The sequence below is a fragment of the Neodiprion virginianus genome, chromosome 6 (genome assembly GCF_021901495.1).
Source record: "Neodiprion virginianus isolate iyNeoVirg1 chromosome 6, iyNeoVirg1.1, whole genome shotgun sequence".
Classification (NCBI taxonomy): domain Eukaryota; kingdom Metazoa; phylum Arthropoda; class Insecta; order Hymenoptera; family Diprionidae; genus Neodiprion; species Neodiprion virginianus.
In genome coordinates, this window is record NC_060882.1 from 1,587,788 (window position 1) to 1,614,454 (window position 26,667).

Sequence of the window (26,667 nt, forward strand, 5' to 3'; positions counted from 1 at the left end):
ACGCATTCTTTGAATCTGGAATGTACTGTACACACAGCACGTGACATTAGATTTCGTCTGAAATATATTTTCATGAGAATCTTTTTATTCGCTCTAATGATGGAACTATCGTTATTTTTGCTCCATCGATATAGTTTGGTTTCATTAGAATTGAAATAAAAAATTTTATGCGGTTTAGATTTGATGTGTAAAAAAAATATCGACAATATCGTATACAATAATGTATAATGGATAATTGATAAGCTGGAATGCTGCGCAGTTTGCAACGTAAAATGAAACTCCTCTTAAATCTTCACCCCTGACTTCGCCTCGAAAAAAGTATATGCCAAGTTTAGTTTGTTCGTTCTGTTGAACCGTTGAAATTCGATTGTTGCTCGTGCACCGACAGCGTGAACGGAACGAATGCGAAACTTTCATGCGATGGCAAAGTGAAACGCGCCTAGCTTTTCGGTCGATAAAAAAGGTCGCTGTATATAATTTTCCCCGCATAATGCCATCGAGAATTCTTATTAGTCTAAAATATATACCTAAAACGACTGTCACGCAAAAAGTGCTGAAAAATAACGTACTGCGCATAGGTTGAGACAGCGATCAGTGTTTGCACATTTTATTCATAATAATATCATTTATACATTATACAATATCCATTTACCGTAAAACTCTGCGTATAAATAGTATCGGCATATAATATAACATATTTGCAATATTTCTTCAGGTCAATTATAATCTGGCCTTACAGTTTTTCCATAAGGGAAACTTACGCTGATTTATTGCCTACGCTTACACGTAATATTCTTGCTTTGATTTTTTAATTTTTTTTTCTATGCTTTGTCCAAATTATCGTTACTGTATATATTACTTGCGGTATCATTGTTCATCCGTCATTAATTATTTTCCAATGTCAACTCAATCGCTGGATATTTATCATTACATAACACCGTAACGTTGTCGTTATGAATTATTATTATTTTTATTGTTATTATTATTATTATTATTACTATTATTATTATTATTACTATTATTATTATTATTGTTATTGTTATTGTTATTGTTATTGTAGTATTAGCGACACGGTATACCTAATATTAGTACATAATGTGTATACATACATACGACGGTGTGAGTCTATGATAGTATAATTTAGCGTGGTGCATTAGTTGAGAATTATTCTTGCATAATATAGTATGACATACATATCCGATGTATATACATGTAGTACAGATATACGCGTAACAACCCTTGGTACTGTACGATCTTGATAGCTATACAAATATTGCGTAGGTGTATACATGTAGGTATGTATAATATCGGGGGCAGGTCGATTTCTACGTGCCGTTGCAAATGCCCAACTCTTCCAGGGCCGCGTTTACGTGATCGTCAAGGGGGGCGTCATCCTCGACATCCCCGTGTTTATAGCCGTTCAAGAAGTGACACGTACCCGGTAAACTGGCCGGTATTTCTTTCGGTAGATTGTCTTTGGTCCTTGGTTCCAGGATGAAACCGGCTCTCTCCGTCAGGCATCTGCGGCAAAAGGAGGGGAGGTTTTACAGGGTGGAAAAAGCTTGAAATCCAGACTTGTTTCGATTTATGTATCATGTAAGTCGGTTTGTTTCTCAAATTTTAATCTTTACTCCGAACACACTCACGGATAGGTCGTCGGACTGACGTTGATTCTCAGAGGCTCGCTGGTTGACTCGAATTTGTTCGCCAGCGTGACGTTGTGCCCGAAAAGACAGTAGCGTGGCATCTTTTTACCAACGACACCCGCGAGCACCGTCCCCGTGTGAATGCCGATTCTCATCTGAAATAACGTCGCGATACATTTGGTCGGGAATTTACTACGAACGATAGGTTACGTAGGTACGCGAAAGGATGAGAGAAGGACAAGATTTGTGTTATATTGGAAGCTGGACATTTGTCGTGTACCGCGGTAAAAGTATAATAAATGATGTGAAATAAAGGCGAAACCACTTTGAGATAAACGGCCGACTGCCAATAGACAATGAGAAAAAATATGTGAAAGCGTTTTATTCTCAACGCTCTCCAGACGAGACGATTATCGTTCCGTTATCATTCCGGTATTATGGAGCAATTCTCCGGTTCGACGATGCTTCTTTTTCTCGATCACCCGACGACGGAACCTTTTTTCGCCCATCGATCAATACTCGATCAATTTTTTCACGGCTTCGTTATTTTCGAAAAATATATATATTTTTATATACGAAGGTCGAAACTGCTGGTTCGCAATTTTCTTAGGCCTGAGTTACGAATTTGCGAAAAATATTTCTCTCCGTTTTCCACGAGCTTATATCACGGACGACAATAAATAGGAAGAAAACAACTTCACGGAACTTTCATAAACCCGATGTATTGTCGGCAGGAGAGCGCAGTCCAGAATCGAATTTTGCTACAGCGTACAGTGAAGAAGGCTTCCGCATGGTACGGGAGAAATCGATCCGATTGGCAGCGATAAGACCAAAAATAACCGATTTCCGATTAATCCTGTATAATCGATTATTTTTCCTCGTAATCGGTCTTTGTTTTTTACTCTTACCGTATCAATTATCGTCATTGTCTCACTTACCGTGTACTTATTTCATATAATAAGTGAAAGTTGAATGAATATTTTTGCCTGAAATCGAAAAATCTCTTCAATGAAACCATAAATTGCCAGAAAACGTTTTCGTTTTCAAGACTGCGTACCGACATATACGAAATTTTGTTTTAACACGCACCGTTTTAAAAATAATAGGAAACAATCGATTAATTTTTACCGATTCAATCGAGTCGCGTTCGATCATCATTCGGCCTCGATTATTATTTTTAGCTCAGTGGGCATCGCTGGACGCAGCGAGCTTCGGGCGGCTGACGAATCGCGTAGCGTAATAACCCGACCCACAATCGTTGACCCCGCGGCGTGTTGGCCCAGCTAATTTCGGAAATACAATCGGCCTCCGTTACACCGCAACTCTCCGATAAACTCTGAGTAATCGTGTTCCCGGCAGCAGTTAGCTAGAAATTCAGTGCAGGTACCGCGGAATGGAATCCCGATGGTCGAAGGCACGCGTTCCTCATAAGTTACCGGCATGCCGGTCGCCATTAGGGCTCCCTGCACCGATCTGCTCGTCGAGCTTTCGAGGAGCCGCAGAATTCGTCCTTCGTCAGGGGCGATTTCGAACCACCTTCGCAAAACGATAAATAAATAAGGCGGCACGGCGGAATGCGCGAGGCGTGCAGGAATAAGGGATGGATGGGATGGATGGAATGGATGAGCGATCAATGGTTGGCAGCGGCATCGGTAATTAGTCCGTGACCTCTTCCCTCTCACCTTTATTGGTCGGCCGTCGTGCGTCAGGTGCCGAGAGCACGTCTCGATCATCTTTAAGGCCATCCAGGCGATCTGCTGAGCGTGCGTTTTCGTGTTCCTGTGGAGTCCGCAGGCGACGCAATAGGCGTCACCGATCGTCTCGACCTGGTGCGAACAAAACATCCGACAGGGTGCAGGCTATGGGTATTATGCCCGAGAACCGGGTTATTATTCACTCCGCCCGCCCCGCTTCGGAAAGCTCATTTCGACTACCGATCGATCGGCCATTTCGCCTCGACGACGACGACACCGAAACCGTTCGTTGCAGCCATTTATTGATTTCTTCGCGAAACGGAATCCCCCGTTGTCGACGAATAATCTACCTACCCCTGTGTACTTATGCCGCCGTGCGGTTTCGCTTCGGCGCGCGTGCAATAATAATAATAATAACTACGACAACAATAACGATGATAAAAGTCGTGAAAAAATTTATGCGCCTCGAAACTTTTTTCCCGATTAAGGCAATTGTCGAATTAGTACGTTATATACGCTTTTATTACATCCCATCCTTCGCTCTTCAAGTGCCGAGGGCCTGTGCAGTAACATCGAGTTTTATTCGTTTTCAAAGTTATTTTTCATCCACCCCTTAGAAACGAGCGCGTTTCAACCCCCGGGGTATCGGCAGCCGCTTCTGTACAGGGTATCTCTAATCGCGGACTTTTTTCCCCATCAGACTTTAAGGCACGCTTGATCCAGTCCTCGGTCCGTGGTATTGTCAGAGAAAACAGAGGCTCGTCCGAACGTTGGGACAGAAAAATGGGAACACGCGGGGCGCCGGATAAAACGTTGAATCATCCGCTCTTTGGTGACTGTGAAAATATTTTTACACTTTGGCGAAAAACTCTCCAAATATCGTTTATAAAGAACGCGCTCATCCCTCGGGTTACGGAGCGAGTATACGTACGTATAAATGGGTTATTCCCGCACACTTTGAGCTTTCAATATGCGAGCACATAAATTATACGGGGAATTTTACGAGTCTTCGATTTCGAATTCGAGGCTGAAATTTACCGAATTCCATCTACGAACGGTAAACCGAACGCCTATATGCTTCGAACGGGTAGAAAAACCAGCCACCCTTCGTCGCTGCAGGCGCAAAGAATCCTAATTTCACAGTATCGCGCCCGTCTGAGTACCGACATGCATATGCATGACGCTGTGACACAGCATCGTTTCGCCTCGTTCGTTTTACTAAAAAAATCCCATTTCCCCGCGCCGGCTAACGAGGAAGAACAACAACGTTCGCGTTGTTCCGTCGCTTCGTATTAATTCGCGTCGGTCAAAGAAAAAATAGAATCCGTTTCAACCGCCCCGTGAAAAGTACATATACCCAGCCTGCGATACTTTAACAATAGGCCGAACCATATGTATAAATGTACCTTGTAGACGTCCAGCTGGCCGCAGTATATGTCGAATTTCTCGTATATATTCTGAAGCATGTTGATGACCATCATCGGGGTGGCGGTTGAGCAAATGGCAGTGAAGCCGACGATGTCGCTGAATAGCATCGTGACGTCGGCGTAGGTCTTAGCTTCGATCGGCTCCCCTGATGTATAGAGGGTAAGTATATGTATAAAACGGGGCGGGGTCTCGCGATTAATACATCTGCTTACACCACGACGGTGTAACGTATACGTGTAAGAGGGTTTTCCGCGGTTCGGTCAGGGTGGCGTACTACGGCCTCCGGGTAACGCTCGGCCCGTCGTCGTCTGGTTCAATTCGGAAAACGAGAATCCACTCGCTCGCGGGGTTATCGGTTATTCCCTTTGCCCCCCCCCCCCCCCCCAACACCATCCTCGAATCATCTCTCGTAAAGAAGAGATACAAGTGTGATTCTCTCGCCCTTTTCTCGGTCAATAAGTCGGGCGACCACGAGCTTCGCGTTACTTACACCACCCCTCGAACCGCCTTCGTCGCTGCGAGTGTCTATGTGTGTACCTACGTACGTGTAATACATGCACGTCCCGAAAACTCACCCAGCCAAAGACGCTTCGCTATGTCTGGCGGGAAGATAAGGTGGAGCAGACTGACGTTCTTCTCCCTCTCGGCGTCTACGGCACGGTTCGCTTCCTCGATGGAACTTTTCAATTTATCCATGCGTCGTCTCAGGCCGTCCTGTATGCAACAAACAAACACACAAACACACACACACGTACACTTACTTGCGAGTGGGGAAACACGGGAGGACACTGGGTGAAAATTCGGTCTTGTTTATTAACGCTTTTACGATCTCTGTTGCTACTGGATACTATTTTCTATCTACGTTTTGAAACTCGATATAGTACGTCTAATATCGTAGATTCGCAGCAAAGCAGCGAGCTAAATTAACGGGAACGATTGCCGATCGTCAGAGACAGACGATTCTTCTATCTTACATCGTCCGTCAAATTGCCCGTAACAAACGTGATCCTTCAAGCATGCGTAATGATCGCTCGTTTTGTTCGAGAGAATGAAAGCTCTCGACTCGACGGTGCACGGTGAAGATTTTCTTCTCCTCCCCCGCGAGAGATTACTCGAAATCGTGATCAGCCAGCGATAAAAACGACCCGGTCACGTATCCACTAGGATAGTAAACGATTGTAGGCCGAATTTTTACGGTGCATCACGTACGGAAGAACAATAACGATTTTTCAAAAACGTGCTTATCGCGTTATCTCGCACGCGCGATGCGTGAGTGCAAACCTTACAGGTACTCCAAAAGACTGGGAAATTAAATGTCAAAGGTATGTGTATACGTGTATTATGGGGGGTTGCTTGCAATCCTTTGTGCTCTGCAAAGGTTAGCGAAGAGAGAGAGAGAGAGAGAGAGAGAGAAAGAGAGAGATAGATAGATGGATGGATAAGATTTATCAAGCCCATGGAAATGTTGGACGAGAATCAGAAACACAAATAAAGCAGTAAGACGAAAGAAAATTAAAGAGGTAAAACCAAATGAAGTAGAAGTACGAAGGTATACGGGAAATAGAATGATAATATAGTGGGAAATGACAAGCACGTATGAAATAAAGTAAAACTGATGCGTAATAAAAAATAAAATAATACAGAGAGAGAGAGAGAGAGAGAGACATAAAAGCTTTTATTATTAACGAAGGAGGGACGAAGCGAAAGAGCGTCGAGTGTTATACGTCGAAAGAGGCGTTATTTTAGCGCGATTTTTTTCGGAGGGTTAACCGCTGGTGAAATTGGGTCGATGGGAAGAATAATATCTCGATTTTGATCTCGCGAGTTTGACGAAAAATGACCGCCCCGTGTTCGGCTTTCGGCGGAGAATTAAAGTCCCGAAACTCCCTAATTCCGCGATACGAAGCTTTGCTCTACGCGTCGGGTGGAATAAAGGAATCGCCTCGTCCCGCCCTTTTCGAGCGCGATATAAAAAGAAAGGGCTTACCTGCGCTCTGGCCTGCTCGCCGACCAGAATCACGTCCCTGGTAGCGTCGTGGAGCGGAATATCCGAGATGAAGAGGCCGCGGCCAGTCAGGCCCTCGAGGCCGTTCAGGAACGGCGAGCTGACGAACAGGATGGAATCCGATTCCGGGCAGTGCACCATCTGACCTTTCAGCTCCAGACCCTGCGAAAACATCCGATTAGCCACCCCCAGAAACTGCCCCTCCGAGAGGACCGCCGGCGACCCCCGTGAAAGCGAAAGAGCCTTGCCCACTCCGAGTGGTAATAACTGCCCGTGTATACACTGCTCGTGTATTTTCCGGCTGCGGACGCCTCGGTGGATAGCGGAATATGAACGGCTTTGATCGCGGGAGTGAAGCTTAACAAGTTCGTTTCAGTCTCGGAGATCGTCTCGATCTAATCTCGGTCTATCGAGTGCCTATCGAATGACCCAAGTTTTTCAACTCCGAGCCCCGCGCGACCGTGGAAGAGAGCTTTTAGAGGCTTTTTGCGAGGAAAGTTTCACAGCCTAGATTCAAGACCGAGAAGTTCCTTCGGAATGAACTAACAAAGTGAAATAACTCCTCGATTCGGTCGGTTTATAGGTACAGTTATTAGGGTGTGCAATGGAAAGGGTACGATTTCAGTCTCCTTGATTTTTACGCTCGTATGAGAAGCGCGACCTTCTGCATACCTGCTCGAAGGGAAGGGATTATTCGAGTCAAGTGATATTCGTTTGATTCAAGGAAGCGCGACGAACACGGTATACTTACTTAATTCGACGAGATACTTTTGTCGAATCAACTAAACATTTTGTTGAACCGATAGATCTTGAATTCGGATAAATAAATATCTACTTCGCCGCCCGTGACCGCACATTTAGTTGATTCAATGACTTTTTTTCTCCAGGTGTACCTTCTTTTGCTTTTTGCACGCTCTGTAAAGGATCGGTTTACGAAATTCTCGGAACATCTCGGATCTTCGGCACATTCGTGGAGTTGCGAAACTCGTTGACTTGAAATTCATCGTTATGAATCAACAAATTCGTTGGATACCCTGCGTCAAAGATATTCAAACAGTTCTCCACCCTGCCGCTCAGTTTTCGTTTCCTCAGTCCCGAACTCGAATTGTTTGATATAACCGGGATGCAAATAGAGCGAGGCAGGCAATTTCCCGAGGTATACGATATTAACAGAAAGTTATACCATCCCGGTGGTAATCGTTTTTGATCGTTTTCACCTTGATGAATAATTTTGCATCGGTGTAGAGCCGGCTTAGAGGCTCAAGCGGGCTCCACAGCCGAAGGGGTGTAAGAGGAATAAGGGGTTGAAAGGTGAACCGCGAGTTTAACGCGATAATTAAGCAGGCATAGTGGGTCATTAATTACAAGCAATTATTGTATCAAAACAATTGGAACCATCAAGGCAACGAAAGTTGAAAATGTTAAAAGCCGAGCTCCGCGCCAAGTTTTCGCCTCGCAAGGAAAAGTTTGGCGACACGGGCCGCTAAAGAGGGAATATCCTCGGCGAAATTTGGCGCTCTATAGGCATGTACACCCTACGGCCGGAATTAAACGGATCCCGGCCCTTCGGCCTTTCCGTCGGTCCTCGTCGCGGCCTCTCTTCTTCTTATAATTAAATTTCTCAAACCTCGGCCGCGAATTTTTCAACCCCCGGCGGCTTCCGAAGCGTCAGAACGAACGGCGTGTTGGCGCGCTTCAGGATCTCGTGAAAGCTGATCGTCACGCCTCTCGGACGGCTGAAGACGAAGTAGGTCGATATGTCCATTCCGAGCCTGTTGAAGAGGTGCCCGAATATCCGCATGAAACCGGCGCCCAGCTGGACAAGCTCGAGGCGTCGGTCGACGACGAAGTGCCAGGGAAAAGCCTTGCAGAAACTCGTCACGCCGACCATCAGGTCCGACGCGTGCTTTGACAAAGGTTCGAAGCCGCCCGATACGACGTCTCGATCGTCCTCCTCCTCCTCGTCCTCATCCTCCTCCTCTTCTTCTTCGTCATCCGGCTCGTTCCCCGCCGTCTTTTCGTATCTTTCCGGTGTTATTCGATATCTGAGGGCATCAAGATCGGGGCATCGCCTTATCTCGCTTGTCAATAACCGTGCTCAGTCCCGAGAGAGGGTAGCGGGAGAGAAAGTGGGAGAGAAGAAAAAGAAAAAAAAAACAAATCAAAAAAAAAAAAAAACATCGTGATAAAAATTTGACAACGGAAGGAAAAGAGCGAAGGACGAGCCCCCGGTGCGTGCTTTGAATTTCACGTCGAAATGGGTTTGGCAAACCGGGGATTCGACCCGAGCTCTTCCCACAACTCGAGGGTTGTAATTATAATAACACGTGCATGCGGAAATTTTCTGCAGTCTCGTATCGCCGCAGTGTTTTTACGTACACGCGAATGCGCGTGTGTGCATATCGCGTATGCTTACCTGAAGAATTTCGAATTGTAAGCGTCGGGTAGAACGCGGACGTCGGCTTTGTCGTTGTAGAACTGCCTCGCGATACCCTTCAGGCTGCCGACCAAAAGGTAAGCAACCGGCGGGTGTTCGGTGGTGAAGTGCAGCTCGAGGGCTCCTCGGTTATCCGTGCAGACGAACTCGGCCTCGTTTTCCGAGCCCGACTGATGCTGAACGACGTCGTTCACCCCGTCGAGGGTCGTTAGAAAGGTGGACAAATCATCACCCAGGCACCGAAAGGCTCGCTCCAGGATTCCGACGCACGCCGTCGCTATTAATTCCTGGCCCAATTCGTCCAGGAAGGTATTTACATCCGTGTCTGAAATCACGCGTTTCTACGGTAAAAGGAGTATCGTATCGCCTTGAGATTCGCGAGTTTGAGGGAAGGATTCGGGCGGGGTAATGAAATTCCGAATTTTAAAAGTTTCAGAAGCGCCGAATTCAGAATTTTTTGCTGGCGAAACTTGAAGCAGGGAAATCAAATTTTGAAGAAACATCAAAGTTTCGGATGGTCCGGAAGCCGACGTGGAAAGTTCCGAATGTGCGAAAACGAGAAAATTTAAAAATCTGAAACAGCGAAATTTCGAATAATCGAAGATTTTCAGTTCCGCGAATTTCCTGCTCGGTGAAATTTCACCACTTTGATCTTTCTTTGTTTTCGATATTCTTACGTTCGGAATCCTGGTCATTCTGATTTTCGATTTTTTTTTTCATTTTTTACACCCATTCGTTGAGCAAACTACTTGGAATTTTTCTCCATCATAACTTGAATTTTCCAAACATTGAGCCGTCGAGTTTCCGACCGTTCGAAATTTTGTCGTTTCTCTAATATTTGATTTCTTTACTTCAAGTTTCACCCCCAAATAATCCGGAATAAGGCGCTTTCGGAACTTTTCAAATTCGGAACTTCAACCCCGTCCCGAAGGTTTCCGCTTTGTATAAGGTTGTTTGAAAAATCGGCACCTGAAATCTTCCCAGGGGATGCATTCAAGAGTGAAATATCAAGCGGCTGCAGGGGCCGATTCATCTCCATGAATCGCAGTCGAATACGCCTGTTCGTTCGGCTTTTGCGCGAAACAAATCGTCGAGAAAAGACGCGGGTTTCGGAAATGCGAAGATACCGAACGAGGAGTCCCCGTAAACACGGTCACGTGACGCGACTTGATCCAACAACAAAGCGTTGCTCCGAATTAGCGTGAATCTGTACTCCTGGAGAAACTTTGAGCCCTTTATCGCGCCTCCTTCTTCCGGAGTAACTGGCAACGTTTCAGGGATCGTTACCAAAACGATGTTTATCCCCGGGTATATTAAGGTACTCAGAAATCCTGGGGGACGGGAGCCGTGTATACAGAGAGATTAAACGGGCACGGGGAGCGAACTAAACGATCCGTGACACTCGGAAACTGAGTTAGGTACGAACCCCTTGTGTGCGAGGCTCCGGAGGGGTGGGGGATAAAAAGCTGGGAATCAAGGAGGCACGGTGCAATTTCAACTCGAGGCTGATGAGTGTTTGCGAGGGTGCAAGCAGGGCGGCGTTTCCGCATCCGTATGCGGAGCGGAGCGAAGGTCGGACAGCTTTCGTCTGGAGAAAGCTCGCGCCGCGATATCAAGTCTGTCGGAAAATTTCATCTCCTCGCAAATTGAGTGCACCTGGAAACCCAGTTTTTCTTTTTCCGCATCTCACCGTCCCCCTCGCCATCGCCACCCTCCCTGGCCGTCTTGTCAGTTTTTAAACAGCCGCCGGTTCCAGCTCCATTAATCATTCGGCACGCGAACGCGGTAACCGCCAACCTCACGCCTACTGCAATTAATTTCTGCTCCGTTTGTTCCCCGACGAGTTTTCCACCCCTTCAACCCCCGCTAACGATCATCGCCTCGACAACGAAACTCGTCATCGCGACACGTGGCGTACGTGGAGGTACGCGAAACACGATCAGTCGCTGCAGGGTCTGAAGGCGAACTTCCAAACTTGGCAACTTTGAAACTTTGAAACTTTGAAATTTGACAATCGAATTCATCTCAAACGTCTCCAACTTTTTCTTCTTCAGTTTCAAATGTTTACACCCTCACCCTGAGTCAAATTGAACGAGGTATTTTCACTCCGATCTCCGGCTACTTGTACCCGTGAAAAATACACAACTTCAAAGCTGCACGACTTCCAAGCTCTACCCAGCAGCTTTTTGACGCTGGATTTCAGACACTTTTCACAAACGTAAAACAATCAATGTCACAGATCGTAGAAACGATCTCGAGTCGAACGAGAAAGACGCAAGCGAATGATCGACCGATCCGCAAGTCTTACCTCGATATAAACGATGATATTTCCAAGTATGTGCGAATTATGAACTATAAGTTTCGCGAAATCGGACCGTAAAATCCCGTTTTTCTCTTGCCCCGCATCATTTTCATCGCTCTCTCTCTCTCTCTGTCCCGCTCTCTCAATTTCTGCTTCCTTTTTCTTCGCTTTTATTTTCTCCACCTCTATCAGGCTCGACGCGCGCGAGGTAAAGAAAGATTGATGAAATTCGATAGCACGTGGCCGTCGAGCCGTGCAGCGCAAAAACGTCCAGGTCGGCGGCTGGGCGGGTTATGGATATAGGAACACTTTTGTCCCGGCGGGTTTCGCGGTTCTCATCGCGAGAAACGTCCCCCGTTCCTCATTCCGGACCGAAAAAGGTTTCATCTCATTCCCTCCTCCCGCACAGACTGGCAGCTTTTGCGGCATCCTGTTTTCCTTTTATGAGCATCGCGCTCTCCCAATTCCGTCTTCGTTTTTTCGTTTCACGCGTTTCCGACCGCGCACACGTCGGAAGCGCGATAAGTAAACGTGTAAAACGAATGGAATATCGCATAAGGATGTAAGAGAAATGCGGGAAATGTATAAGAAGGAGCCCGACGATCCTCGGGCATTTATTTCGAGAATGACGCGGCGCAAAGTATAGGCCAAACAAAGCGACGCTACAGGAGCTCTTGTTTGTTCGTATAAAAGTCCGATCCACCTGTCGTTTATTTTCCACCTTCAACCGCTTTCCCAGTTTACGTCCGCCCCTCGAGCCCCGGGACGAAAAGTCCTTTTCCACCTCTCGGCTTTCACGAGACACGCTTTTCCCCCGCGGGATGACGCGTACCTGCGGGGTATAAGACGCCTCCTGGATTACGAGCATCCGTATGCCTTCCATTTACCGTGCAGCCCGGGCTTACGGACCGTACGGGCGATTTTGCATCGCAGAAACGGTGCTGCCGGCGACTAGCGAGGCTTCCGATCCTAAACGAATCACTGAATAACGTCGTTCGCAGTCGGTATGGAAAATGGATGGGACGGGGCGACGGATGGAAGCGCAGTAAAATTCTTCCCGATCGCTTCTACGCTCGCCAATTATCTATTCGGCGTGTATAATCGCCTAGAGAACCGAAGATTTGAGCAGGTAAACGAAAATGCGACAGCAAATGTGGACTGGAAAAGGAAGTTTCTCCAAAATTGAAGAAAAAAAAGAAACGATATTAGGCAGGATTATTCGTGTCAGTTTTATTTTTGAAAAATCTTTACCCTGATAGGACCGAACCGTGTATATTATTTTCCCCAGAAACTCATCGCTTACGTCGGAAATAATTTCAGGCCTAAGATTCGAAGCAAAATGTCTTCTTTTTTCTTGTACTTCCAATTGCTCCCGGTGATCGATCGAGGCGTCAAATTATTCATCCGCTCTGTCAAGTTCGCGAAGAACGAATCGCCATGCAGCGTATATAAACCGTAACGTCGTTGTTTGTCATAAACGTTCCTTCGGCGTAGTTGACAGGTTTTACAGCTTGACTCAGCTCGAGCTATTAATTCGTAAAAGTTACACAAGGTGTATTTCCGGAGAATTGGTGGATGCACGAGCGCAGCTAGGCAGGTGATGTAAAATATACAAGCGACCCGACGCGACGGGCCAAAGATCGTAAATCAGTTGGCGTACACGCGTGTTATGGGTGTACGTATGTACTCACGCGTGTAATATATCAGGCGAGGAAAGAAGAATGAAATTGCTCCATTTCACCGATATTATTATACGCGCGGGGAACGTGGGTATAACACGAAAGCCATGAGCGATAAATCAGCGGGTGCAGGGCGATAAAAAAAAGGTAATAAATAAATGAATAAATAAAGTGGAAAAAGAAAAAACGGTATACGGTATAATTGCGATATTTATCGCGACGATGAAAACGAACAAGCGAGAGAGTGAGAGAGAGAGAGAGAGAGAGAGAGAGAGAGAGTTGGGAAAGTAAAAAGAGCTCTACTCCCGTCGAAACGAATATAAGCTCCAGCTTTTCCATATCCGTGTCGCGGATTTCCCGCTACTATAACGGCCGGTGAAAATCCTGAACCCGCCTCTCCACTTTTATAAGTCGTAGTGAAATATAAGACTTTGTTACACAGTGTATGAATTGTGCATGCGACTGACACTCGACTATCTACCTTATACACGCGTACGTAAATACATAGATGAAAAGAAAAAGCGGGCAGAGAGAGGAATTCTCGAGCACGAAAGTGTCGGATAAATTCTCATCCATGCACGCGGTGGGCAGGCTTTGAATCTGCGTGTAATTGTGTAGCAAGTACCAGGTTGATTTGTTTGCTGAGCACACACGAGGGTTGGCTGGGGTGTAAAAGCCAAGCTGCTCGACGATTAGCTCGGGAGGTTCGTTGGATCGTCGTGTAAAAAGTGGCCGGATTGTTTGTCGGAGGAGGCGTGCAAGGCACTCGGTCCAAACCGCTCGTGACGGAAGCTGGAAGAGAATTATATACCGGAGGTGTCGGAGCGTCGAGGGGCTGAATCCGCAAATGGAAAAGCTACCGTTAAATATTTATCGGGGGTGTAGGCGGCGGCATTTATCCCTCTCTTTCCGTTTGTCTGCTCGTCTCGCGTGTTATCTCGATTGCCGATACATCTCTCGGTTCCGCTCTCCCGTCGATTTTCAAAAATCGGACGTACGCGGCGCGAATTACTCTTTGCACGGGAGCCGTACGCAAGCCGAATTCGTATCGACCCTCGCAGTAAGACGCGGCTCGCAATCTGCGACGACGACTTAACTTTTACAATCTAACTTTCTTCAAACGCCCCGCGCTGCATCCACCTAGAGCGTTAAAATCCGACGCGACGCTCGTTTCGCGACCGTCAAACGAGGATTTCACCGCTTCGAGCTCTGCTTGGTAGTCGGGCACGTTTTGTTATTCCCTCCTCGGGCCGAATTTAGGATTCGAGAAACAGCTCGGCTCTTTAGAACGACGAATACGAGCGTATCTGTCTCTGACAGAGGATATTTGCCGTATCGGTGTGAATTGCCCGCTCTACGTTTTTACACATATTTCCGTGCAACCTCGAATTTTCATCGTTATTCGTTATCGAGATACCCCGGTGATCGAGGTAGTAATACTCAGCCGTTCCCTTATAGCCGGAACTGTCAACGAGTGAAACAATTAGTGTAACAACGGCAAAGCTTGAACTTTGGTTTGCGTCACTGATTCCAATTTCTTCGGTGTAGTTTCTGTAATTGATTTCTTGTTTTTACCTTTTTCCAAAAATAATTACGACGTGACCCGAGGGTCTGCATTTTCTCCATTTGTCAAAGTTAATTCGTACCGGTATTCTGATTAATTATTCTTGCGTCGTCGCGAAGACGGTGGAGCAAAATGAGGAGTTGGAGTTGGAAGGAAAACATGGCACCGGAGTTCCTTTTATTTTCGCTGAGTGTTTTCGCATCATCTTTTTTTCTCCTTATTCTTCCTTTCGCCCTAAGCGTCTTCTACGAAAATAGCAATTCGATCATTTTTCCACGAGTATTATCGGCGATTTTCGGTTATGCTCAGAACAGAATAAACGAGCTGAAAAAATTTTCTTTATTAATCGGAGAACGAAACCGTCAATCAGGGTGAAAGAGACTCGCGTATAAAACTTTTACCGCGAAAGTTTACAATACAGTCGAAATAATAAAGAACTGCAGAAGTGGATGAATAAAAAGTGATTCGGACTTTACGGACACGGGTTGTAAAATTGGATCGAATTTTTGTTTAACTCGGCAAATTCTCGGCACGCCGAGAAGGAGAAATAACAAAATGAAATTAATCCACGGTTCGTGAAATCGCGCGATTACTCGTCTGCAAATGAAGTTTATATACCCATCGAGTTTGCTTTGAATGGGGCGGAAAAGAGGCGCGGGGTAGTTTGGCAGTAGGCATCCACGTCCGTAAACTCACCGCGTCGCGCTTTCATCTTTACTTTGAATTTAGCCCGGGGTCGCTGGAAGGATGCCGACGCCAGCCGCCTATAACTGTCCGTGGAAGTTTCGAACTTCCTTTTCAGGCCCATCGTGCCTATCCGTCTCTGAAACAAGACGATAATCAACCCACTTGGGCCGCACTATAACCGTTAAACAAAAGCCCTTCTCCTACCCGAAGCTCGATGCGAGGGGGCCGAAAAGCTTCCTCGAGTTGAGCGAAAATGAAAATGAAAATGAAAATGAAAGTGAAAACAGCGGGACGCCTCGAAACGCCGCCGAGTCTAGACGCCGCGGTTTCTTGTTAAACCCATAACCTGTGATGTAAACTGACTCGGCAAATAGTCCAATTCGACAATCTCATCTCTAAAAAGTTGCCCCCTGTCAAACCGGGAGGGAATCCTGGAGCGCAATGAGCGGGAAATTTCGCGCTCCGAAACAAACTTCTCGAACCGAAAAGGCCTCCGACTGCAGGAAGGAATTACTTCGATTCGTCAATTTATTTCGAGGTGAAGTTTACCTCGCAGCGTGGCGGAACGAGGGAGAAAAAACGACGGTTTTTATCCCTCGTCGACAAGTTTACAAGCCATATACGACCGCATCCCGCACTCTCGGCGAGACGGTAACAACCCGTGATAATACGCATAATACGCCCGATACAGCTCTTGGCTGTTGACACCCCGATGCCATTATATATTGACATAATAGTAAATTCGTTACGTTCCGCCGGCTCGCCGCTCCCTTTGATCGTCACTCGTCAGGATCATTATTGTTTCGGTTTATACGGCTAGAGCAGTAAACACCGACTCCCGTAAAATTGTTTGCTCGCGCTTTCGGTCATAATTTACCTCGTTAAGGTACAAGTTGTCCGCGTCCCTGTCCCGTTATAATTGCAGTGTATAGCCCGTGCAGAGTGCGCGCGCGAAAATTGAAAATGGCACAATGTACGTCGATGAAGCGAGAAAATAATCGACTCTGTAAAGAGAGAGAGAGAGAGAGAGAGAGAAAAAGAACAGAAACAAACAAAACGAACGACGGCGAGATAAGAGCGGAACATATTTTCTTCGTTATGTTTTATTATTACTTTTTGTTTTATGTATAATTCTCATAATTCTCACTCGGTCGAAGGGATCGCGCGATAACGAAAAGAGGAGAAATACTGGGGCCTCTTCGTCTTCTTTCCCCCGAGTCTTCTTTACTTTGTACTTTTGCATAACGAAATTATTAATGCGCGAGGGACGCGATGAAAATAATTCAAGTTTAACTGCGCGAGGAGAGGCGGAAGGAAGGGAGGGAGGGAGGATACGGCTGACGGGAGAAGGGGAGGCACGGAATTACGCTGAGAAATGGATCGGAATGGAACTATTTAAACCGGGCGAAATTTAAAAGTGGCTCTCTCCATCCTCCGGCTCCTTCTTCGGCTTTCAATGTCAACGGAGAGCTTTTTTTCTTATCCTTCGAGATCGTTCGACGCGTTGAAACGCAAGTCGCGCGCTAATTGAGGGGATGTCGAAAGAAAAATGTAGCGAATTAGAAAATAGATATATATATGTACGCCGGATAGCCGGGATAATATAATTACCATTGACGATTCGATCGATGAAAAATTTCTATACCGAAGAATTTTAACCCTCGCTTTGAGGGGGCTCTGAGGGTTGTTAGGGGAATTCAAGGGGGTTGGCTAACCCTTGATGAGTTACCAGTCAATTAGTGCCACTGCATTTTTTACAGCCTCGTAGCCAAATGGTATCGACTTTTAGGCATATACAGTGAATTATTCAGAAGCTCTAACGACGAACTGATTATACCGAGATGAGGGCAGCGAGGAATTCATGATTCTAGAGTTTTTTACCGAATACCTACGGAGGAACTTGAACTTCTTACGACCAGCTTCAATCTTTCCAACTTTCCAAAGTAGGTATCTACTACATTGAATTATATTCCACGGAACCGCAGGTCTGTTCCACTTTAACCAACAACGATTCAACCAGGCAGATGCAATGTATTTTCATTGAACGAAAGAAATCGAATTTGCTTGACTCGAAGAGTTGCGTCAAGAATAATACAAAAGTTAACGATCGTCTCACCGCAACTGCAATTCAGGGTTTCGTAGATGTCCTGAAGAAGGCTGTAGTTAACATCGGTATCGGGGTTGTCGAGTAATTTGTTCCTGAAAAAAAGAGAAAGGCTCGTGAAAGTATCGCAGCAACACAGGTATACAAGCCAGGCGTCGAACGGAGGGTGTATCCATTAGAGAGATACGGAAAAGAGGGCGGCTAATTCGATTATAAACTGAGCAGCCGGGCCGCGCTTTCAAGGCAGGTTCGAACGTTTGTCGCTACCGAGAAGAAAGCTCGGGGGTTATCGTCTATTAGGATCACGTTTTCGGGAGCCAAGTGTCGGCGTCGTCGCCCCTTCCTCGTCCTCCTTTGTCGCCCTGCAAAGACAGAAGTCGGGGGTCGGATTCGGGGCGAGAAAAGAAACGCGCGCGCCATTTCCGCTGCGGTACGGCCGCGCGGTAAAGCCCGAGGAAACGCGACGTGTCACGGTTCTTACCGCGGTAAGATTTTCATCCCGCCCCAAGCAAAATACGAAAATACGATCTTCTCCGAATTTATTGCCCGGAAACTTGTCCTTCAGTATCGTACGGACGAGCGTTGGGCTCAAACGAGGCGAGACGAGGACGAGGATTTCCGGTCTCCTGGCCTCCCCCTCACCCGCATGACGACCGCGTTTCATCCCTTTTATCGAATCGCTGCCTCGTCCGAGCCTTCGCCACTTGTGCGAGCCGTTAAGATTCGGACGCGAGTTGATAATTATTAATTATATTTATCGACGATTATTGTACTTACAAGGCGGTCGACGTCGATTGCGGCAGCTTTTCCTTTCTCACCACCGTGCCAAGAGCCGTCGCGATAGCCTCGTTCTGAAAAGGGAAGAGAATATGCGAGTCATTGGGGCGAAATTGAAAACGTCGCGTATAAGCGGAGGTGTTACGCCGCGGCGAGAGCCGGGGGATCATTGATTAAGATTCGGAGAGAAAAGGCGGGGGTGAAAAGGGGGAAGCGAAAGAAACGTCAAGCACCGCGGGGCGAAAGGGGTGCAGCAAAACTTTTCAACCCCAATCACCGTGAATCCGAGTTCTTGCAGACGCTTCTCGTATAACCCAAGGGATGATGAAGGAATTTCAAGAAGGAAAAATAAAAAAGAAGATGAAACGAATGTAATGAGAAATATTAGCGCCGTAGAGCAGAATGACTTTGCCTTTTTTAATTCTCTCTTCTCCTTTCATTCATCATCCTCTTTGCTCTCTTCTGCATTTTATGGAATACTCGATATGACTATTAATTCGAGTTTCACGGAGCTTCGAAAAGTTCTCAACTCCGATTTCAGCTTTTTCCTCTTCGACGATATGTATACATATATAGATACGTATATATATATATATACTCGTATACATATATAATATATCCGCACTTATATAACTTGGCTCGTGTATTTACTAAGTTTTCTCCTGATTTCTCCGCAACAATTTTCTCCCCCTAAGAACCGTTTTGTACCCGAAGTACCCGCGTTCTCGGTCTCAAAACACTCCGGGGGATGATGTATATCCGTTTTTCGATAATAATTCTTTGCCTTGGAAATTACAATCTTACGGTATATTTTGCCCTTTGAAATATATTGTTTATTTAGTATACGGGCCGCGTTTTCAGCCGGATCTGCGCAACGTTTCCTTCGCCCTAAAATTCTTATATAATTCCTCGAAAAATTATACCAACTTCAATTTTCGCCGTGAACGAAATCTTTGTATTGAAAAATTTCAAGTTTTACAATTCTATTCAATCAGCGCGTCAATTACGATGGATAAATGTGCAGATGGAACTTGGCGTTCGTCAGTCATTTGTTACGAGTCTGAAAAGTTCTTCTTTTCAGAAAATAAGCTCTCACATGACTCGATCTGCATTTCGTTGGTTCGCCGGAGATTTCGAAGCTTTTGATCTTAACGTGTATGGAAATATTTGAAAAGTCAGAAGCTTTGCTCCAAATAATTCAACGTATTGGAATAATCTTTTTCGACGTAAATTCGAGTTATAAATTCTTGGGTAGCGACTTACAGCCGCGAGTATCTACTTTCCTTTCACCCCGGCAGGCGGGGGAATTTCGGCCGGTCCGCGATGATGGATCCGGCAAGTTTTACATACGGCTGCCGTTCGGGTTAGATTGATTTGATTTACGAGGATCGAGCGAGTCGACGCGAGTTCCCTGTTAGCGCGCAAATCTACCGACAGGCGAGGGCCACGCACACGTCTCGCGATGTTCATCATTCACCCTCAGTCTGGGAAAAGCTCCACGCCGCGTCGAGATGCATAATCTGAAAGACTGTCAGTTCGCAGTCATGTTAGCGTCCCGGATCCGAAGATCCACCGGCTGCAGCCGGCAATGTCATCCATCTGGCGAACGCCTTGATGGCCTCCGGTTTCTTCGACGCGTCTCATTACGCGTGGGAGGTGACTTCGCCCGGCAGAAAGGATAACGGAAAGTTATTGGATCGTGACTGCGCGGCGAAAGAATCGCGGCGAATCTTCCCCGGGACTTACCCATTCCGATAACCGGATTGTCGGTGGGGAGGAACCGGGAAGAAAAACAGCGGACACGAGGATCGCGGCGGAATTGTGGGGGTAATTGAATCAGTTAACCGAGAATCACGCGCCTTCGACGGAAAAACAAGGTGCTCGATCAGCGAGGCGAAGGTCCTTTTGTCAGGTGAGGTCAGGCGAATAAAGGACGAGGACCTCTCGAGAGGCAGAGAAAGTCCGGCTTAAGCGGCTCGGCTGGAGACCCTAGAACGAACGGAACCGCCTAGCGGAACGAGAAGCGGCTCTGACAATGGGGCTGAAACTGGCTAAAGGAGTGCGGGAAAATCGTGGGTGAATTTCAAGTGCAAGGCATGTATACTACCGAGGGATTGGTAAGAACGAGGACCGCCGCTCTTAGGTGCTTCAGGTTCAGGGTCTGCGTGTTTTCTTGGTCGTCGACATCGTCGCCGACGAAGGACGTGATTTGCACGGACGATTGTCTCGTCGGTCTTGTTCGATGATTGTGATCCCCGGGTCGCCGTTCCTCCTGATCGCCGCAACCGGTCGCCGGCACGTGTCGCCGAGAGAACGGACAGGCCATTTTTCCTCGTATTCTTCGAGCCTCGCTGAAACTGCTTCGCGTACTGTCCCGCGGCTTCTTCACCCCGTATGCACCATCAGCTGTGTCGACGAAGCGCAGAGACCATGTTCATGGAATACGATCACAGCCGCTGAGTAAGCGAGTGACTTACTGATGTGCCATTATAAATTCCGCGCGGTTAACGAGCCGCGAATCTGGGCAGGTGACTCCAGCGGCCCTAAGCCCGGGTTCTTGAAAACCGTCCGCAGCTGGTGGATTATTCCTGAAACTGTCCTCCGGCGGCCCCGCGTCTCCATGACGCGGTCATTAAACTCACGGCGTTTAATCCGGACGCGGTTGGAACTATTCGATTCGCGTTGCGGGTTCAAAAGTGAGAAGAAATAGACGCACTGGTATACACATGGGTGTAATTCGACCCGTTACGCTGGCTTGCACCCTTCTATTAGGTGCCGATTTCGAAGTGGCCCAGGAGGTACCGTTTGCGACGATGCCGCGGTATTATGGCAACATGCCGCAGCGCCGGTCGTGACGAGGCGCGTAGCGCCATACTGGATGAAAATTGACCGAGGGAGTTCTGCCAGCTCCGCGACCACCACCACCGTCGTCACCACCACTAGCGCGAGCAGCCACCCTTCGCGAGTTCGGGGGCTAACGCTGCGCGAACCCACCCTGAGACGGGCGGAGAGGGAAGGAGAGGAGAGGAGAGAGAGAGAGAGAGAGAGAGAGAGAGAGAGGAGGAGAGGAGGAGAGGGGTGCGCGTGCGTAACACGCCCTGGCCGCCTCGACTTGGCCAACGACGACGACGACGACGACGACGACGTGCCTTGATCTTCATCCGTCCCAATTTCCACCCCCGTGAAGGCGGCGTGGTTGCCTCTCGTGTTACCGATGTTGTTACCCGCGTTTAGAAGCACTTAGCTGCCGTGCAGCAGGCCACTTCGATCTCTCGACCGTCACCGTGTAAAATAAACGCTTTTATTTCTCACAACCCCCGAATTATGTTTCACCACGCGAACCGGCGCCGATTGGATCGCTTGTAACAGAAATATTATATAAGTATAAGCCACGATTAGCTCGGTGAAAGTCATTTGGTACCGCGATTTGTTTCTTTTCTTTTCTCTTTCTCTATTTGCAATCCCCCCCCCCCCCCCCCCCCATAGTACTGATTTACCACCCCCGGTAACCTCCTCCTCTTATTCGGTACCGCGGAGTGTGACTAATAGACTAATCGAGTTTGGCAGGCTGTCGATATTCTCAGGGAAAAATGATCCGTCCGACGGGCGTGCACAGCTTATGGCAACCCTCCGTATACCCGTTTAATAAGACTTTGGTGATACCGAGGCATTTCTCAATTCTGGTTAAACGACGCCGCGCCACCGACGCACCGACGGGTTGCATATAAATTTTAACCGTGACTACAAATTACTTTATTATTCCGTAATTCTCTCGTCTGCTCCTCTCTCTCTCTCTCTCTCTCTATCTCTATCTCTCTCTTTCTGCCGTCACTCCCTTTCCCGTTCCGCGGGTAAATTGAACCCGGGTTAATCCCACGTGTGACTCCCCGGCACCTTGGTCCTTTGCCAGATTTCTTGAATATGCATAAAATAAATTAATGCGTAAGTATAAGCAAATTAATTGGGTAACGCGGAATTTCCCAACGCGGCGATAATTTCAGGAGAATCGGACTGCCGGAAAAAAAATGGTAAATTTGCGGGCAGATTAGATTTCCATCGCGGATCGAGTAGCCCGCGGTATCCATTCCATCTAAGTCGACGGTGGAACGTACTTGGCAGCTACTAACCCTCCGGAAATTCATTTCTGCCGTTGGGTTGAATAAAAATCAATAATGGGAGCAGGATCATCTGTAATACATATAAATATCGTATACGTGCATGGAGACGCGTGGGTGGGGTAGCTACACAAAATTTGTGGACAGCTATACGTGCGACTATCCATCCGTGTGGGTATCCGGACTCGCAATATTCAGCGTCTGATATCCATAAAAAAAAGGGGGAAAAAGCGAAGTAAGGAAAGGTAGAAATAAATAAATGTAGGCAGGGAATTTTCTCGGGGCTGCAGGTGGCCGGTCAGAATTTTACCCCCTGTCACCTTAGCCGCGCGGGCCGACGCGGGGTGAAAATTTATACGAAAACGTGCGCCCCGGAACTCGCAGGGGCTGCAGGCTATCAAACTCGCCCCAGGCTCTCCCTTTCAAAATTTCAATCCCGCGAATTCACACCGGTCAACATTTACCCTTGAACAAACACCCCCGGCTTCGACGAACCCGCCTCGCATTCTATATTGACACCTTCGGATTCGAATCTGTTTTCACCGCGTTTGATACAGCGTGGAGTACGAGTCGATATAAATATATCTATGGATATTAGGGTGGTCCTTATTTAGGGTGTTGACGAATTTTTTCCGCCCCGCCGTTCAAAGAAACTTCAAATAATTCAAAAACAATGGGCTAATTTTTTCAGATTTTTATCGCTTATTTGAAGTTGATTCGGGGGTCGGGACGGAAAAAATTCGCAACACCCTGAACAAGGACAAACGTAATATATCCAAACTGACGGAGTTCGGAGGGAGGAATTAATAACGGATTACCGAAAATGGCACGTTGGATAAAAATATATGTGTTTGTGTGGTACAAGAGGATGAGGAAAGGGATATTATGGGGGAAAACTAGGATGAGATGAGGAGACAAACAATGGGCAAAGTCGCTAGCTTACCAATCGAGCTTTTCCGAGGCGATAAATAAATCCGAGCTCGGAGGGTTTATCGCTCGACGTCACGATATCAACGAGAAATCCATCGTAACGAGCTTATGCCTCGTGTGCGTGTGTCTATGTAACTACAGTTTCTGTGTCCGATCGTTATAAAAATCTTGTTATTTTTACGATCATCCGCAGTACAAACCCCGTGATTGCAAATCGATTTATACGACGTAAAGGCAACGCGAAAGTTCCCCACTCCCCGCACCGTTCATTCCCGTTTCACCTCGCCTCAAATTTTCATCCCCTTTTCCCCTGCCGTACATTTTTCCGCTACTCGTACGCGAACTTTCCAAGTCTTTCCGAGTCCCGTGTATCGATGTTCGTTACCATATCGATCGGTCGGCAAAGTCGGATATGCCGGACAACCTATCCCTCGGGAGAGGCGCGGGACAATTCCTAGGGAGTGTACCGATTCCCCGGTAGCGTTTAACAATTCAAAAAGCGGGATGCGAGGCGGCCCGAGGCGCGTGTCGTGAAACAATAAACGAAGCGGGGGCGGATCGGAAATTCGGCCAAAACTCACCCTTGCTGGAGGACAGAGTAAATCCACGGCCCCCGCGGTTACCGAGAGTAAATATGCGAGGGAGCCGGACGGTAATGTAACCGTGTCACGGGGCCGTCAAAAACCAAACCCCTCGAGCTTTTTTCTCCGTAACGTAAAGAGCAAAGTTCTCGGAACGCCCGCGGCGGCGGGACAGCTCGAGAAAACTCGCAAAGGGTTTTTTTCCCCTCCCTACCCCTTCAGACCTGCAATCTGCGGGCTTATGCATTAATTAATCTCTATGCATTACTCCAGCCGCGCCGCTTCCTCGGCTCCGAACCCACCCCCGACTCGGAAATTGTTGCCTCATACGTTACGCGTTCGCCTTTCTCTACGCGAGCCTTGGCTAGGCGAGCTATTCCCCATTACTCATCGATATCCTCCTTGGTCGTATATCAACGCTTCAAACCTTCCGCGCATGCTGTAAACACTTTCCCTCCGGCTAGATTTGTCCGTCTGCACACCGCCCCGTGAAAACCAACTCTAGGAAATTTGTTTGCCCAACATTCGCTCGTTTGTGCTTCGTTTTTTATAATTCCTGCAGACGGGAATTTACGACCATTCGTAGGACGAGTGTGACGTTTATTACACCTACGGTCATTCGTGAAATTCGGAATATTTTAATAATCATGATTCTTGACTTGGAGAGCTTCTAACAATCCCGACATCAGTCAGTTCGATCTGTTGGCGAAATTAATACCAACTATCGAAAAAATCGTCGCCTCAGAAGGACGGAAGTAAGAGAAACCTTGAGAGCGTCTTTCAAGTTGGCGGGCGGGGTGGAAATTCACCGTTTCCTAGGATAATTTCCAACGAAGAACTCGACGCCTCTCGGTCAACGTGATAATTCGCGTCGGTTCGTCTTTTGCAGGGCTTCGAGGTGAGCTGCCGGCGACTCGAATTGCGCAATATTCAGGAAGCAAATCGAGCCCCCGGCCAACCAGGGATGCGTGTAAACTCCCGAAGGAGGGGCAAGGCAGGCCGAGTCGCGACGAATGAACCGGAGATAACGCTTTATAAACCCAGTGACCGATTCTCGAGGGTTCGCCGGAATGTCGGATCAGATCCCTTTCCGCCTCTCGGCTCCGCCTAGACGGAGCGTCATTTCCGCGCGGGCAGGACAAACTTTAATCGACAAGTTTCCGATAAAAATCCGGCTCGAGATTGAAACCAGGTCGTCGAAATAATTCAAGTCGGTAGGTACATAGGTACGTATATAGGTCTGCTCGGAGAATCGGGGAACAAACAAACGGCAAATCCTCAAATAATTTACCCCGCGGGGCTTGCAGACCGGTTCTCAACGCATTTAATCCCATTATCGCAAACAAGTCCGTGTCTATCGATCAGCGTGGCGGAGGAGCCGAAGGCGAGCCGGGGAGAAACCTGCGAGCAAAAATCACGAACGGTCGTTTCGTATCGTTCGCGGGTTTGTCAGCTTACGCGATCAGTCTGCGCGCGACACGAATAACGAGCGACTTTTCATCCCCCGAGTATTTTGTTCGCCCACCAAGCCGGCAGCACCTCCATTCGGTTATAATTAACGCCCTGGCGCGAGGAATCTTCGCCATCCTCCCCCTGCATTCGCAGGGTGTGTTTTACCATAGCCTGTCCGCCTTGCCGAACCTTCGCGTCTAGTCTAACCACCCTCGGGCTCTGATCGTATATCTTTACATATTGTCGGAGGAGCGGCGTAGCTTCACTCGAGTAAGTTAAGCGGATTGAAGTTTTCGCGTCGGGTGAAAGAGGGAGCGAGAACGTGGTCGTGGTGGTGGGGGGGTGGGGGCGAGAGAAAAGCTTTCATTGAGGGGCGGGAGAGCTGGAGGGGGAGAGAGTCGGCTATCTAGGTGGCGCAGCTGGAGTCGAAAATCGATACCTATCTTCTCCGGCGGCTGGTTTGCAGTCACTGCCTCGTGTGCACGAGGCGAGCACCATTCCATGGTTGGCTGCGACGCGAAATGGAATGATATTGGCAGCGAGCACATCGGGGGGCACCACGTTCTCGTACATTGTACATAAATTGTAAACAAGTATGGTACGTCCGGCGGAGAGGGTGGAACCACTTCCTCGCCAATTCGAATAATATCGACGTTCTGTCGCAATTTGTTATTTTTCATTTTATTTTATTTTTTTCTAAATAACCGCACTTATTTGAAAATTTATCCACCTTTCATTTCGTTCGGTTATTCTTCGCCAGTTTGTTGTTACTTTCTCCCGTTATTCGGAGACACCCCGTGGTCGATCATGCGTTTAGTCGATATGACAAAAGAGTTTCACGTTTCGATTGTACCGATTTTTATTCACGCAATGATTCGCTTTTAACAAACTTGTCTCGTTTGTTGTGCAGTATGGTTTTGTGAACTACGCCCTGGAATTGCTGGTAGTGAAGACATTCGACACCGAAACATGGGAGATTATAAAGTACGTAATTACCGTCATGCACTTGCCAAATTTCAAACCCTTGATCAATTTTTCACACTCTGTGTGCGATACTGTTTTTATACAATTCCATCCCTCCCTGCACGCGATGCACGAAGCCAGAAAGGAAATCGGTCACTGTTGAATTTCCATGATTTCGCCTATAAAGGAAAAAAATTAGACGCTTTGTGCTTGTTTTTATGCAATTCGATTTTCGTCAAAGTCTCCGTTAGATCTGATTAAAAAATTGTAGGGGTGCAAGATGGAAGACGAGAACACGAGTTG

The 26,667-nt window shown here is 47.3% G+C and overlaps 2 protein-coding genes across 3 annotated transcripts in view; one reads left to right on the forward strand and one right to left on the reverse strand.

The window, feature by feature from the left end:
• Positions 1-26,667, forward strand: part of LOC124307237 (soluble guanylate cyclase gcy-33-like) — an 86,168-nt gene that overhangs the window by 18,820 nt on the left and 40,681 nt on the right. The window contains exon 2 of the mRNA XM_046768750.1: positions 26,312-26,385. Coding sequence (XP_046624706.1) covers positions 26,312-26,385 — 74 coding nt within the window. The remainder of the gene's footprint in view (positions 1-26,311; positions 26,386-26,667) is intronic.
• LOC124307188 (head-specific guanylate cyclase) lies at positions 592-21,274 on the reverse strand. Of its 2 annotated transcripts, XM_046768635.1 has the most exons (11): positions 20,431-21,273; positions 18,324-18,397; positions 17,559-17,641; positions 9,190-9,535; positions 8,401-8,818; positions 6,756-6,935; positions 5,344-5,482; positions 4,747-4,913; positions 3,329-3,472; positions 1,647-1,801; positions 592-1,521 (listed from the first exon to the last, which is right to left on the reverse strand). In XM_046768635.1, the coding sequence occupies exons 1-11, from the start codon at positions 20,647-20,649 to the stop codon at positions 1,326-1,328; spliced, it is 2,121 nt and encodes a 706-aa protein (XP_046624591.1). In that variant the 5' UTR covers positions 20,650-21,273; the 3' UTR covers positions 592-1,325. The 2 variants fall into 2 exon arrangements, with proteins under 2 accessions (XP_046624591.1, XP_046624592.1); XM_046768636.1 differs by lacking the exon at positions 3,329-3,472 and having other exon boundaries at positions 20,431-21,274.

What these genes read in the sequence shown, in the direction of transcription:
- LOC124307188 (XM_046768635.1), bottom strand. Translation starts at nt 20,649, where the DNA reads ATGGCCTGTCCGTTCTCTCGGCGACACGTGCCGGCGACCGGTTGCGGC. An exon ending in TTGAAAAATTCGCGGCCGAG is followed by an intron (nt 6,936 to 8,400) that starts GTTTGAGAAATT and finishes ATGTTTTCGCAG; the next exon opens with GGTCTGGAGCTGAAAGGTCA. An exon ending in GTCAGTCCGACGACCTATCC is followed by an intron (nt 1,522 to 1,646) that starts GTGAGTGTGTTC and finishes CTTTTGCCGCAG; the next exon opens with ATGCCTGACGGAGAGAGCCG.